This window comes from Accipiter gentilis, chromosome 6 (genome assembly GCF_929443795.1).
Source record: "Accipiter gentilis chromosome 6, bAccGen1.1, whole genome shotgun sequence".
NCBI lineage: Eukaryota > Metazoa > Chordata > Aves > Accipitriformes > Accipitridae > Astur > Astur gentilis.
This window is the reverse complement of record NC_064885.1, coordinates 37,399,129-37,413,305: the sequence shown is the minus strand read 5'-3', so window position 1 is coordinate 37,413,305 and position 14,177 is coordinate 37,399,129. Positions and strand designations below refer to the sequence as shown.

The window sequence follows — 14,177 nt, the reverse complement described above, 5'->3', positions numbered from 1 at the left end:
ACCTATAAATAATAGAATGCTCCATCTAAATGGAAGCCTTTTATTGATGTGTAAGTACAGTGTCACCCTGAAATTTCTTTTTTAACTTGTCATTTCCTTGCGTTTAGAATCAGATCAGCCAAGTTATATTATTTCTACTTTTTCAACTTTATTTTAACAGCGTTATTTCGTATGGTGTGTGAAATGAAATTGATACACGCAGTTCTTAAGCTTTAAAATTACTTCCAGGTAATAAATAATTGTTTTGGAAACTCTGTGCCTTCACTCAATTTTCTTTAATATTATCTTGGGGACTGACGAAATAATACGATAACTTTTGTGTTTTTGCCATTGGCACTTGTAAATTCCCTTTATTCATATACTTACAGTATATTATATTCCCTTAAATAGCTTCTTTCCCCTCTGTCGGTGTTCATGGGACTGCTGATCTTCTACAAAAGAAGACAGGACGATGGAAACGGGGAGAGTGAAATACTGAGAACCCCTTTTTTGCTTTTTATTGTATGTGTTTAGTTCTCCTAGGTTTACGAAGAATAATTAAATTGTTTATGTATACATAGGGAAACAAACACTTAGGGGTTTTTTAACTTTTGTTTTAATAGATAAAAAGATGGCCTATCACAAAGTGAATGCAGACCAGAGAGCTCAGGGGCACTCTCCGTACCTTGATAACGATGAGCTTCAAGCCACAGCGCTGGAACTGGAATGGGACATGGAAAAAGAGCTGGAGGAGCCTGGCTTTGACCATTTCCGACTGGATGGTGCGATCCAGCATCACCTGGGGAACTCCCAGAGCCCTGACCTTGATCTCGAGCCCATCCAGCCTTCATCTTCTCCAAAGGGAAGATTCCAGCGCCTTCAGGAAGACCCTGACTATCTCTCACACTATACAAGACAGGCACCAAAGAGCAACCGCTGCAGTTTTTTCCAGATACTGAAAGTATTTTGCACTGCTTTGATTTTATTTATTTTTGGAATTATGATAGGATATTATGCACGCAAGAAATGCCCTTCTTCCCCAACATCTCAAGAACCAAATAACCCTCATATCTACCGTGAAATTCTCAAGGAAATCAAAGCTGAAAATATTCAACAGATTTACAGGTATGTACCTTGACAACTTTTTGTCTAAATGCTAGGAGCCAATGTTAAGACTTTTTGTGATTTCTTTTATGTGGAATCTTATTTACAAGCCTTGACTTTTTCTTCGTGTTCAGTTCTCTCGTGATGCTTGGGAAGCTTTCATAAACGTATATGAAACTAGAGTAATTTTTAACAATGTGGATTTGTGTTAGTCCTTATAGTTTTTGCTTTAATGATGTTCTATTGCTAAATATATTAATATTAGCTTTAATGTATTTGAATTGAAAAATATAGATAATTCAAAGTGAATAGAAAAAGAGACGATAGACCAACTGTCCTAGATCCAGTTGATTGTCAGATAACATTGTTGAAAAGCAAGATTTTAGATGCTGTTTTGTAATATTTGGTGCTTTAAGAAATCCCGGTGTAGTCTCTGGCAAATAAGTGAATCCTGGCTTTTATTTTTAAATCTATACAGGAAGCAAGCCTTTAGTCTGCATGGGTTTGTGATGGAAAAATTGACCTCTGAAATGATTTTTTTTTTTTTTTCTGTAGTACCTGTTTTATGAATATAAAATGTTATAGGATATCTACTGACTGGGTTTGATTTTAATTTTTTTTCCCATGTGGAATCTTTTCACTGCTTTGAGAGTTTATATAACACGTTCGTATCGGAGTATAATCACTCTTCTGTAGCAGTGAATGTGGAAGAAACTAGGTTTTCCTGCCAACTTTTGAAAGTTATTTCTGTACGAGGGGGGAGATGAGCTTATTTCTGGCTTCTGGAACTGCAAGTTCCTTTTTCATGATAAAGGAAGCGCATTGCAGATTTTTTGATCAGTACCAGTTCAGAAGCAGCAGAACTTAACATCCTGAGGTTAGAAAGGACTGTTGTCATGGACATCCAAAGAGTTGTTCTTGCGTAGATCAGAAATAGGTTGAAAGTAACCATGGAAGTCTTCTAACATAATTTGTCTTTTATTACATTTGCTAACTCAAGCCTAAAATCCTGAAGCAGTTAGTACCACGTTTTGAGCCAACACTGTTAATAAAGTCAAGGGAAAAAAAATAGATGTGAAGGATTTCATGTCAGTTTTCACGTGATGAACTGTCTCTACTTTATACAAATCACACTATTTTCATAATGGGAAAGGGTATAGGTGATCAAAAATGTTGATTCTGAATGGCAAAAAATAAACGTCTTCTCAGAGAGTAAATTGAACAGAATTCTGTCATTAGGCTTAGTCATGAACAAAGTATTGCAATAAGCTAAGCCCTACTGGTTGGATATTACACAAATCACAGCAAATTGCAGAGAAGTCTGTTAGGATAATACACCAATACTTTGTGTTTGGGGACTGAGAATTGCTTGCCATTTTATTATTTCAAAGGGTGTTTAAAACCCTTCCTTTTCAAACTCTTCTTCACTTTTCAAACTATTTCAGCTAGCTATTAGGTTATTAGTGAGAATCTGGACTTTAGGTAAAATGAATTATATGAATACTTTGGAACTTAAAAAAATTACATAGTCGCTATCCTTTAACATAATTCTTAGCATTTGGTAATTTTTTTTCTACGTAATAGCATGTTTTCAACAAATGTGGTCAAGCATTAATTCAGCTACCTATCGATTCTCTATATAAATATATAACCAATGCTTTTAGTATACCACATTATCCAAAAGATTTTTCTTCACCCAACATTTTGATCTGAGACAGTCTTTATCCCATGTTGTGTTAATTTGCTTTCCCTCAACATCTGTTCGGCAAGAGTCAGAGTTACTGCAATGAAACCTGCGTATATGTAGCCCCACAAATATAGAGCACGCAACATATGTTGCTTGGGAAAGAAAAGGCCCAAACCTGACAAAACCAATATGTGTTATTGTAAGACTTCTTTCAATATAATGTACTTTGAGTTACTAGGAATAAGTGGCAGCTGCTTAGCTTGCAATTTCTAAATGTTACTGAGAATGACATTAATTTAATTTTCTTAGCTTACTACTTGGATCAGACTCAGTAACGGTAAGGGATTTTGCTAAACAGTCCTGATAAAGGACTTAGGAGAAAAAAAAAGTGTATAAAAGACAGAGCAGTGCCAATCATATTGCCCAAGCAGACATCATCCTAGTGTGCTTGGAGGTCTGGAGTGGGAGCTTCCTACTGCGATGAAATCTGCTGTGGTCAGATGAAGCTTTGAGGATTGGAACCCTCTGGGCTTCTGAAAAGGTTGCAGAAGCGCGCCAGGGAACTTGTGTTGATTTTGTTGGGATTTGGACCGGATTCTGTGCGAGCTGAATGAAGCCTCTCTACCAGTCTGTGTTAGGAGTGGAGAATCATGTAGGATAACAGCAGTTTGTCTGCTCGGGTTGCTGAAACGGGGGATGCAGGTGTTCCTGTCCAGCTTCTCCATTGGAGGCTCTTGGTCAGAGCTTGTGTGTCGCTCTTCTGTCAATCCCATGCTGGCTGTCTACATCAGCCAGGTCTGTCTTAAGTGTTTTTCCCAGCAGACATACTAGAAACGATTAGGTAAGAAAAGTAATTGTGCTGGCTTGCGTTCCTTCAACTTTGCACCTTGCTTCCCATGAAATGTCAATGCTACAGAAATTCAGTGCAATTCAGCACGATTGTAATTACTGGCCTTGGTCAAGTTGCCTAATTAATGATACAGCCTAAGTAAAGATTATCTCTGTAAGCCTTTTTGATCATCTCCCCTCACCCCCGTAGGGAAGCGCTTACAGTGTTGATGATAAAAAGTAGAAATCATTTTACTCCTGATATTTCAGAGGTTTGAAGAGGACTTTAGTTGTCCAAGGTGCCTGAAGAGGGAGAAAGGAGTCACCACAAAAAAATGAAGACTTTTCCTTACCCTGTACAACACATTTTACATGCTGACAAAAATTAGGATAAATATTGTTAATAGTATTCAATCAGAAAATCTAGCATTTTCGGAGTGTGAAAACTAACTTTGCTCTGAGAAGCAACCTGTTCCATAGTACGAGCAGAGTCAGAACTGGTAAAACCAGGCATAATTCTGCAAACATCACTGAGCTGATAGGAATCTAGTAGTAGTATATCTCTTTGTGCCATGATTATGACTTCTTTTTGGTTTCCTTTTGGAAGATATATGAAAAGGTTTTAGTTCATGTTTGGTGTAACTTAGCTCCCACAAGCCTTCAGGGTGAATATGAAAAGGGGAACAATCCCACATCCAAAAGAGATCAAATAGAAGTCGAGATACAGAATACCTTGGGCGCTGTTTAAAATTATATTTGTAACCAGCAGAACTTGCTAGGGCAACACAGGTGGAAAAACCTGGTAAAATTTGTAGGCTAAAAGTAGGCTATCTCCTGGGACAGCTAGGTTGAGACTCCATGGCAAGACTGAGTTTTTGGAGCCGTTTTAGAGAGGGTGTGTCAAGAGGGCATAGCTGGAGAGTAGTCATCTGTGCTTTGAGTCCGCGGTCTTGCTCCCTGAGGAATGTGTCTGCAGCCGCGAAATATAATTGTTAGAATAGGAAAAGCCCTGTTTTCAAAAGTGATGAATGCGTTTAGATGTGGAAGTATCTAAAGTTTATAATAAATGCTTAAGGTCATAAGAGGCAGACTTTCAAAAATACAGAAACGCCCAACGATTTTGCTAAGCACGCTGTTGGATTCTCAAAAGTAAACGAGCCCAATTTTCAATGAAAACTGACTTTTTAAAGCTCCTTCTTAAAACGGGATTCAGATTTCTAATACCACTGAAGTGCTTTTGAAAATTCAGCTGTTTTTTCCTTCTTGCTGTGTGTATAAAGGGCGTTGCTAAAGTGTATCTTTATCCTGTTGCTGTGCATCTACCAGATGCAGATTAACTATCCAATGGTCATTACCACGTAATTGAATTATTTGCAGCAGATTTGTGTTTATAATGAGTGGATTGATTTTTTTTTTTTTCCTTCTCCTTCCCCAAATTAAAGATGAGTGTGCCATTTGTGCGGTGTAGTGTCCCCTCTGCCTCCTGGGTGATTTTTTTCTTGCCCTACCTTCAGGAAGAAGACAAGGGAAAAAAAATCTGAGATGCCCTGGTCTGGAGTTAGAGGGAGTGTTGTCACTGACTTCAAGGTTACTGTCACTAGCTGCCAAGATTTTGGTCATCATATATGTTGCTAAGCTTTTATATTTTAGAAGGGTAAAACATTTCAGTGTTGTGCAAACTGAACTTTGGTGAGTGTTTTCAGTTAAGGTTTGATTTGAATGTTATTAACGAAATCTAAAGGGACAAGGGAATGATAGCATAGAAAGTAGCAGAAATGGTCTCGTCAAAGACCTCTAAGATTATAATAACTACTGCTAACCCGTTTGGCATTTTTTTCTTTAAGAAAATATTTTGTGTTGCATGTCTAACAGTGCCGAGCATTTCAACAGGGGAAATACAAAAGGTGATATTTTTATTTTACATGAAATTATTTTAATTTTGTTGCTCTAAAACCAGATAAAAATGAAACAATCCTAATTTGTTTGGAAATTGTGGGGCTATGATAATGTTTTTTAGCAAGTTGTAAGTTTGGCGTTGACTCTTGTAAATCAAGCCAATAAACAAAGATTCATGTCGAATAATAAGGGTAAAGAAAAATGGACAATTGTGTTGATGTCAGTGATAACTCTAGCTATACCTTTTTTGTCAGATTAGTTAATTCTCTCAAACATTATTTTTAAAATTCTTATAGCCTTATTCTGCTTTACTCTGTAATTCCTTTCAACAGTCGTACATCCTGGTTACTGTCAGATTCACAGTCCTCTTGGATACATTTTTCCATGATTAAGACTGGGTTGGGGGCCACAGTCGGAAGAATCTTTGCTTTGCTCTTCAACCAGTCTATAGAGCAGCTCCTACATTTTAACTCTGCTTTTCATCCTGTATATTCTGACTCAAACGCTTTCTTCACTATCATTTTTTTTTCCCCCTCGAGCAATAGGGAGGTTTAAATCCCTTCGTAATACATCTAGTTGTAACTAACTGTCCTTTGGAGGCATATCTGTTCCTTCTTCCAGCTGGCAATATCGCCTGCAGAATCTCCCAAATCCATCTCTAGCAAGAATTGATTTGTCACTGGTGCCTGATGCCATCCATAACTTAAGCTTAATTCTTCAAAGGGCTTTGGGAGAGTAGGCAGCAGCAGCTCTCCTACGCGGTCATGGACAAAGAAACAAAAGTGCCTACGCAGTGAGAAAAGGAGTTTACTTGTTTCTTCTGAAAGTGAACTGAGATACTTCCATACCCAAGTTTTTCTTGTCCCTGATCGGTCATAATCAGTACTGCTAAAACCTTGGAGCTTCAAACCTTTTTATCGGGTGAAGCCTGCGGAACACAGACCTCACAAGCAAAGAGAGCCTAGAACTTCTTGGAAAATTTCAGTTCTGGAGATTTGGACTGAATTAAATTTACAGGCTGCTGCTTGGCAAAATTGCCTTTGCTGTCCCAGGAAGGAGAAATTATGGCAGGAGCAGAGCCTCTTCTTCTAAAGGAAGGGTATGAGGAGAGAAAGGAGGGCTCTGGTGACTGCTTCGCTGAGGAAAGACCCATTTTGTCCCTACTGCTGTTAACAGCTACTGTTAATTAATAGGTACATACTGACATCTACATGGCTGATGGTAGCAGTCTGCTGGCCTAGACCACTGCTCGCTTGTGATCGGAGCGGTTGTCTTTGTGTCCCCTGTACACAAGAAAATTCTGGTTTCTTTTTGTCATGCCAGCAGTTGAAAAATGCATTGCAAAAAGCAAATCTCAGTGGGAAGTCATCCTCTTCCTTCCTGTATATCAGTCTCAGATATCTATTGTATTGCCATAAAAGTATTAGAGTATATGCAAGTATTAAATGTATTTAGACTGAGTCTGAAGCCCTTCCTACTACGTCGTCAGAAATGGATGTTGGCATGTTCCTGGGTGTAACCGGGAGCTAAGCGAGCTCTCTAGATTTATTTCATTCCCACACTCTGTGTAATCACTTGGGATTCTCTTTATTCACATGATAATTTTGAATGTGTATTTATAAGTACAAAGCCCCTTTTGAAAGGAGATAAGAGCAATGGCAAAACAGTGAAAGTTCCCACTTATCCTCCTGGTAGCTCCCCAGGGAAGAATGGCTCTGAGAACATGAGGAGGTGTCTTTTGTGGAAGAAAGATGCCCTGTGTGACCTGAGCGGTATCTGTGGAACGGTGACTTGATAAATTTAGGCTCCAGATACCCACTTATGTCAAATACGATTTTTTTTTTTTCTTTTTTAAGCAAAAAAGAAGGTGATGTCTGTACTTCAGAGGTGTTAATAGAAAGGCTTGTCTGGTTTATAGTTTTCTTTGGTTTCATTCAATTCCCCCCCCCCCCCCCTTTTTTTTTTAATAAGTTCCCAAATATAGCTCTTTCATTTGTTTTTCTGTAGATGAAAGAAGGAAGCATTATATTGATACAATGCTTGACAAGGAGGTGTAAGTTTGTTACTGTTAGGGTCAGTTACAGCATATGCTTATAAAATTCCTCTTCCTTTTTGAAAAATGTCTTAGCTTATGGTTTCCTTAACACTGAAGGGGACAGGTTTCATGTTTCAAGTCCCCTGTGTGGTTCACCGAGAACAATTTTTTCTCCGTTGATTTTTTTTTTTTTTTTTTTTTTTAATGGTAACCATAAAACCAAATTGATTTTTAGATGTTTGATTTGGGAAATCATTTACAGTAAAGTCTGATTTTTGTATTATGGCCGTGTCCTTTGTAAACAAAGGACACAGCATTGCTTTAAAATATTTTTTCAAAGCAATACACTGCTGTGATAATGAATTAGATCCAATAAGCTCTATTATGCCACATCAGCATAATAAGTAGAGTCCCTTGATAAATTTCCTTATCTGTCACAGCCCGCAAGAATGGCTTCTGTCTTAACTGCGCCTTTGTCAAAACCAACATACAGTTCTGTGCTAGGGAAAATAGAAAAATCACAGTTGGGCCAACTTACCGCTTAAGAAACTCTTTAAAGACAAAAAATGTATTTTAGTTTGTCTTTGAGATGTAAAAAAGTAAAAGAGAGATTTTCAAACCTCTGAGACCTCTCAAAAGAAGAGAAGCAGAAGGTTTTGTGTGGTTTATGTGATGTCCTGGGTGGACATCATATGTCATCAGTGTGAAAACTGAGAATGAGGCTTTTGAATATTTTCTTATAAACGTATCGTTCTAGGAGGTGTATTTTGTGGAAAAGCAAAATGTATAGATAAGCTAATTGGGAATTTTTGAAGATGATCTCCCCCCCCTCCCTCCCTCCTTAAATCTGCCAGGTTTTGTGGTACAGGTGTCTGTTTCGGTGCAACATTCCTAGGCTCAGGGTGGCAATTTGAGAGGGGGAGATGGGGGACAGCTCAGTACTGCCGGGCGGTTACACAGGACGTAAGGGACTGAGGGTCACCGTCCTGTTCTGCGGTAGGTGGAACAGAACCTGGCACCTGATCTTCTCCCATTGCAGTGCTTTCCTGCGTGACATCTCCGTGTTGGTACAGGGCATCGCGTTTTCTAAGAAAAAGTAACACTAGTTTTTGACAGGGTCCAGAGTATGAATGAATTCTGCTCTGATCACTTATTTTTGGGTTGTGTAATCCTACTTACTTTAAAATTAAAGATTACCTTGCAGTAATTGCCTCAAACTCGTCGTAGCAGAACTGCGGTTCGGATTTAGAGAGAGAACCAGTTTCCATGGCCATTACCTATCTACCTCTTTACCATGACTGCTGAAAAGTGTGGGGCAATTTAGTCCCAATTAGAACAGCAATTCTGAATGGTGACAAGTACTACTTTTCTTAATAGATGGTGAAATGAGCTGTGTCAGCATAGATGAGAGAGTAATTTGCGTTTTAAAGGTCTGGCATACCTTGGTCCCGCCTGCTTGGGGTAACGTAGGGATCAGGGAGGGACTGATGATACCTTGAATCTTCCTGTTTGCTGGGTACCCCAGGACATCTCGCTCTCCCCTTTGCGTGGGGCTGTTCGGAAAGCTTAAATTTTCAGGGGTTTGTTTCTGTTGCAGCATGACAGACTGGAACAGATAGTGAAACGAGTATGGATTTTTAAAATCCATACCTCTTAAAAAAACTTTTGGTGAGTGGTAGGCCCTGTTCTTGACTTTACCTGAAAAAGAGAAATACTTAACTAGACATTTCTGAGCGATTCTGACATTAATGCTGCCTGAAAGGCAGTATTTAGAGGCAACAGACTTATTTACGTTGCCATCTATCAGTTTTATAGATGTAACCAAACCATATTTCTTCTAACAGAAAGAATCTGAGGGAAAAAAGCACATGGCCTGCTGACATGACAACCAGTTTTCATTTTAGGCTGATTGCTTCCAATGCGGAAATACCGGAGGATACAGAAATTGGACAAAGTTGTCCTTCGCTGTCCAGTCCTCGCAACTCAACACAAGGAGAATCAGCAATTTTGGCTAGCGGTCCTAGGCACGTGCTATGAAGATACTGAAAAACCAACCTTTGAGAACAAAACCCCTTAACAATTTAATTAGTGGCACTAGATACGCCGACTATCTACTAATTACCTGAACGACTGCAAGAGTTTGCTCCTGCTGAGTTAACTGTATTGGCTCTCAACTTCTCAGCGATACAGCGTGCTCAGAGGGTGGCTGTTTTCTCTGAGGAGATGGTGGCACAGGGCATTGCAAAGAGTTCTCTTGTAAAATTTCTTAAGCACCAAACGCTCGCGAATTCCTGTTTAGGATGCATCTCTCATCAGCAGAGTGTAAAACTGAAGTCTATTGGTACTCTTGAGATACGGTGTTAGAGTGCTGTAATTCCATGGTATGCTCTGCAACAATTAGCAATTAGTTTCCTGCCTGTACACATAAATCAAATTAACAAAGCCTCGAGGGGAAAGAGTTTTCTCAGCCCTCTTTGGTGGTGCTTTGACATCCAGTTCCCTACAGTCAGCACCTATGACAGCTATTTACTAGAAGCCTGCTAATAAGTCAGACTGTTACCAAATTTACTGGGAGCAGCAGGACTGCCATTTGTTGTGCAGTATGAAGTTACTGTTCATACAGCGTTCGTAACTGAAGGCTACTAAGGAGCATTGCTAGGAATCGATCGGGGATAATGAAATTGATATTGTCTGAATAATAATCATTTTTAATAGGAGTCTTCTACAGTAGTCTTGCATTAAGGGGCTTCTGTTCTCAGTTCAATCCTCTTTGAAAGCTGATGAGTTTCTGAAGTGTAGTAGCTGCCACACTGAAACAAATAGGAAAGGTATCGAGGAGCTGGGGCTTTTCCCAGGAATATTGGAACTTGCACAGCGTTAGACTCTTCAAAAATTAAACAAGTTGGTTGGCTTGTTTTGAATTTCTAGAGTACTGTTTATGGACAAGAAGTTAAATAATGCAGGAGGTCTGTGCGTATGTCTGATTTTTCTCAGTCTCAGTAACGGGTAGTCTTTAAACATGCAAGAAGTCTCATCCTTCGTATAAGCTGATGTTTCCCTTGGACACATGTAATTGACACAAATTTACATGCATATGGATTGACGGATGAATTAGTTCCCGTCCAAGTTAAAATACTGACTTACACTCAACTTATTTTATGAGTATTTTTTCAGGGGTGAAAATGTTGAAATATTCCAGCTAGATGGAATTTTCTCTATCTGTTATTCTTTTCTTTTAGTAAAATATAAAAGTGGAAAAGCGAACTGAAATGTCACTATCAAATCGAAGTGTTCAAAAGGCTCAGAAGTAAAATTGTTTGGAAATCTTGTGTCTTGGAAATGTCAGGATGTTTATTCCTAGTTGGGGAATTTTGTGTGTGTGTTGACGTTTCCTGCCAAAGCAGTGTCTGGTCCTCAACCATCTTAACGTCTTTGTTTATCGTTTGTGAAAGTTGGTTACTTAACAGAATGGAGAAGATAACATTAACTGAAGTGAGCAGGTAACGTTTGAGGGTTTTGTTCATTTTATCTTTTTTTAATAGGTGTTCAAACTTTATTAGCCAGCGGGCTAATTAAGTGGGTTGTGTGAGGCTTAAGCGAAAAGGTCACTGCTACTGTGGGGGTTAGGATCCTGTCAAAGATTGACTTCTCTCCAGCAAATTTCAGAAAGCTCTTCAGAGCAGAGTTTGTATGAATTGTAGTATTTTTGCTGAGATCTGGATCTAGAGAAAGGAAGTAATTTGGGATGTCTTTCCTTTGGAAGTTAGGGTGTGGCTGAAGACTGGTGCAGTAATCTTCCTATATAATAGAGAACTGACCAAATGACCAAAGTTTTGAAGGATGCTGCCTTGTCTCAACTATCCAATACTTGTGTTATGCTCTAGGCAATAATGCATTTTGCTTCTGCTCGAGTGGTGAACTGGAGCCTGTAGACTGGAGAAGCCCAGGACTTCTCCAAAACGTGAAGCGGGGGGACAGTGGGAAGAAGGATTGATAATCCGAAATGGATAAGGAGTCATGAAAATGTCAGTATGCCTTTGATGGAAATTGTTTTCTTTGTTCCAACAGGGCAACTGTGATTTAGCAGAGAGCTCACATATTTACAGTTATGATTGTGGCCGACACAGGAACACGTTCCCAGCGGTTCTGGAATCTGTTTCCTGTCGAAGGCTACGTGAGCCAAGGCTGATGCAGTGCAGATTGAGACCATTCAATTATTTAAATAGCTGGCTGAGTGCTATTTGTAAGCAAAAGGTGGTGGCTCTGGGAAGTTGTTTGTTTCACGGCCATTTGTTAGTAATAGTTACTGAATGCTTTTATTTTTAATAAATGCTAAACTAGGTGATGGGCCCTGTGATGTGCATTATTAAATAAATAGACAAGCTTAGAAAAAGGCCATACGGTCGTGAATAAAGTTTCTGTTCCCTGTCAACTATTTAGGGAACAAAGCAAGAAACTGAATTATTCATGATATGTTTAGTGCAAGGCAAATGGACCTGCCGCTGTGTTGCTAGCAGTGCAAATAGTGACTTAAAAAATACAAATGGTTTTCTTTTCTATTATCATGCTTGTTTTTCCTCTGCTAATATTTCTAGAAACTATTTAAGAAAATTAAACCTCGTGACAGAAAAGAGTTAAGTCTGCATAGTTCCTCAGAATCCTAGCACAGACACTGTGGGGGTTTTGTTTCTAAATTATTCAGCCTGTGTGCTAAAAAGACACATATGACTGTGTTTTGGAAGTTAATACAGGTATTCCTTTTCTTCTTGTGGAAAACTTTTTTTTTCTTAATTGAAATAAGTTTTGTAAAGGCTGTTTCCTATAGACAGAAATACATATGTTTATATAACTTTCTATTCATTTGTATATGGGGGTTTGTGCATATGTGAGTACATGGATCTAATTTTGCTTAGTAGCTGAAGTTCTCTCATTTACACTACACTTCTCAAAGCTGTCATATATTCTGGTGCTCAGGGCCAGAAGTACTTCTTGTATTCACAGTTCCTTTGAAACTGTAAGAACTCAAAATACTATGATGACTGTGTTATATATGCCCAGAGAGTTATTAAGCACAGAGTTCTGCACTGGAGGATGGTCCTCAACTCCTAATAAAGTTACTTGTCTAGCATTTGATGGGAAATAAATATAGGTCGGGGGGCTTATTCATGTTAAAATAAGTATTGTATAAAATAAAAGATTAAGTTAGTCAATCACAGTGCAGAAATATTACCACGTGAAAATAGATACCTGGGTTGCTTTGTCTGGTGTGGGGAAAAAATACAACAAGAACCAGTGGCTGGAAGATCAAATTAAAAATAAAAGTATACAGCACAGAGAAGGTGATGAATGGAACAAATTTCGTTATTACTTTGTTATGTTGGATGGTCTTTAGCCAAACTGTGTTAACAGTTTTCAACAGAAGGCAAAATATATGTCTGTGGCATAGAAAAGGTGAGGTGAGATGATTTAGTGGTGTCTTTCTAATGTTTTTTTCCAGTCTCTGTGTTTCATCAGTCTTGTCAAAGATTTTATTGAAGCATACCAAGATCAGTCAAATTTGTTACTTGTACAGAAAAGATCTTAGTGCAAGTTTGAAAACTGATAGTACTTTGGATGTGGAATGAGTTCCTCAGCAGGTAGCGCTGTTCTTTATTTCCTAATCATCGTATAAGGACAATATGAAAATTTTTCCTGCTTTCAGATACAAACTCAGAATATGGATCCCCTTTTTTGAATTCCTCAGAGGAGTAGGAATTTTTTTGAAATAGGATTTAAAAAAAAAAAAAAAAACACAAGAAAGTTAACTCTGAATATTTGACCACATTTTAAAATTACACTTGGCATCTACGAACTGAGGGTTGGCGTATAGCCTGCACGTTTTGGTGTCTGTACCTCCGGGTACCCAGAGCAGGAGACGACAGCCAGGGGAACACAAGAAGTGATTTCTACATGTGTTCTGCAGCACTTGTAAAAACTCTTTCAGATGAACGACGGCGTGAATGCATCATATACCCAGTCTTGTTACATTGTGGGTCAAGTAAACTAACAAGCAAAGTAAGAAAAATCTTAAAAGCAGGTAGAAAAGATTGCACTCCAGTCTATTGTCCTGAATGGCAGTGTGGCCCGATTCTGCTAACTGTCCCACTGGTTTCGGGTGGCTTTCTGTCAGAGGAGAAAAGCGGTTCTTAAAACACACTTCAAAGGCTCAAGCCTGCGCTGTCGGCCTCTGCCTTTTGTCAGCTATGGTCAGATGAGATGGGATTTTGCAGTTCTTCATCATTTGGCTTCTAAAAAAAGGCAATGATAACTTCATCTGACAGAGGATGCTAGCATTCAGCTCCAACGTTTTTGGAGTTATCGCTTCTTTTCCTTTATTATTGAGCTGTTCTAGCTAGGATGCCTGAGAGGGTTTGATATTAATATTCTCTTTTGATTAAGAAAGCAAACTAGAACAGAGGATTTGGGCTGTGGCGGCTGCGGGAGGCGAGGCGGAGCAGGGTGCTGTCGCGGGGCTGCTGGAAGGCGCGCGGAGCTGTTTATAGCACTGCGAGGCGGTCGGGCTTTATCTGGGATTTGCAGCTCTCTGCTAGCAAAACTTTTTTTTTTTTTTTTTTTAAACAGGCTCTGTTAAAATAAGAATCATTTGGT

At 38.9% G+C, this 14,177-nt stretch overlaps 1 protein-coding gene across 2 annotated transcripts in view; it reads left to right on the top strand.

Moving 5' to 3' along the window:
• Nucleotides 1-14,177, top strand: part of NAALADL2 (N-acetylated alpha-linked acidic dipeptidase like 2) — a 499,849-nt gene that overhangs the window by 210,187 nt on the left and 275,485 nt on the right. For both annotated transcript variants that reach the window (XM_049803241.1, XM_049803240.1), the window contains one exon: nt 603-1,104. In XM_049803241.1, the coding sequence (XP_049659198.1) occupies nt 611-1,104 (494 nt within the window). In that variant the 5' untranslated portion in view covers nt 603-610. The remainder of the gene's footprint in view (nt 1-602; nt 1,105-14,177) is intronic.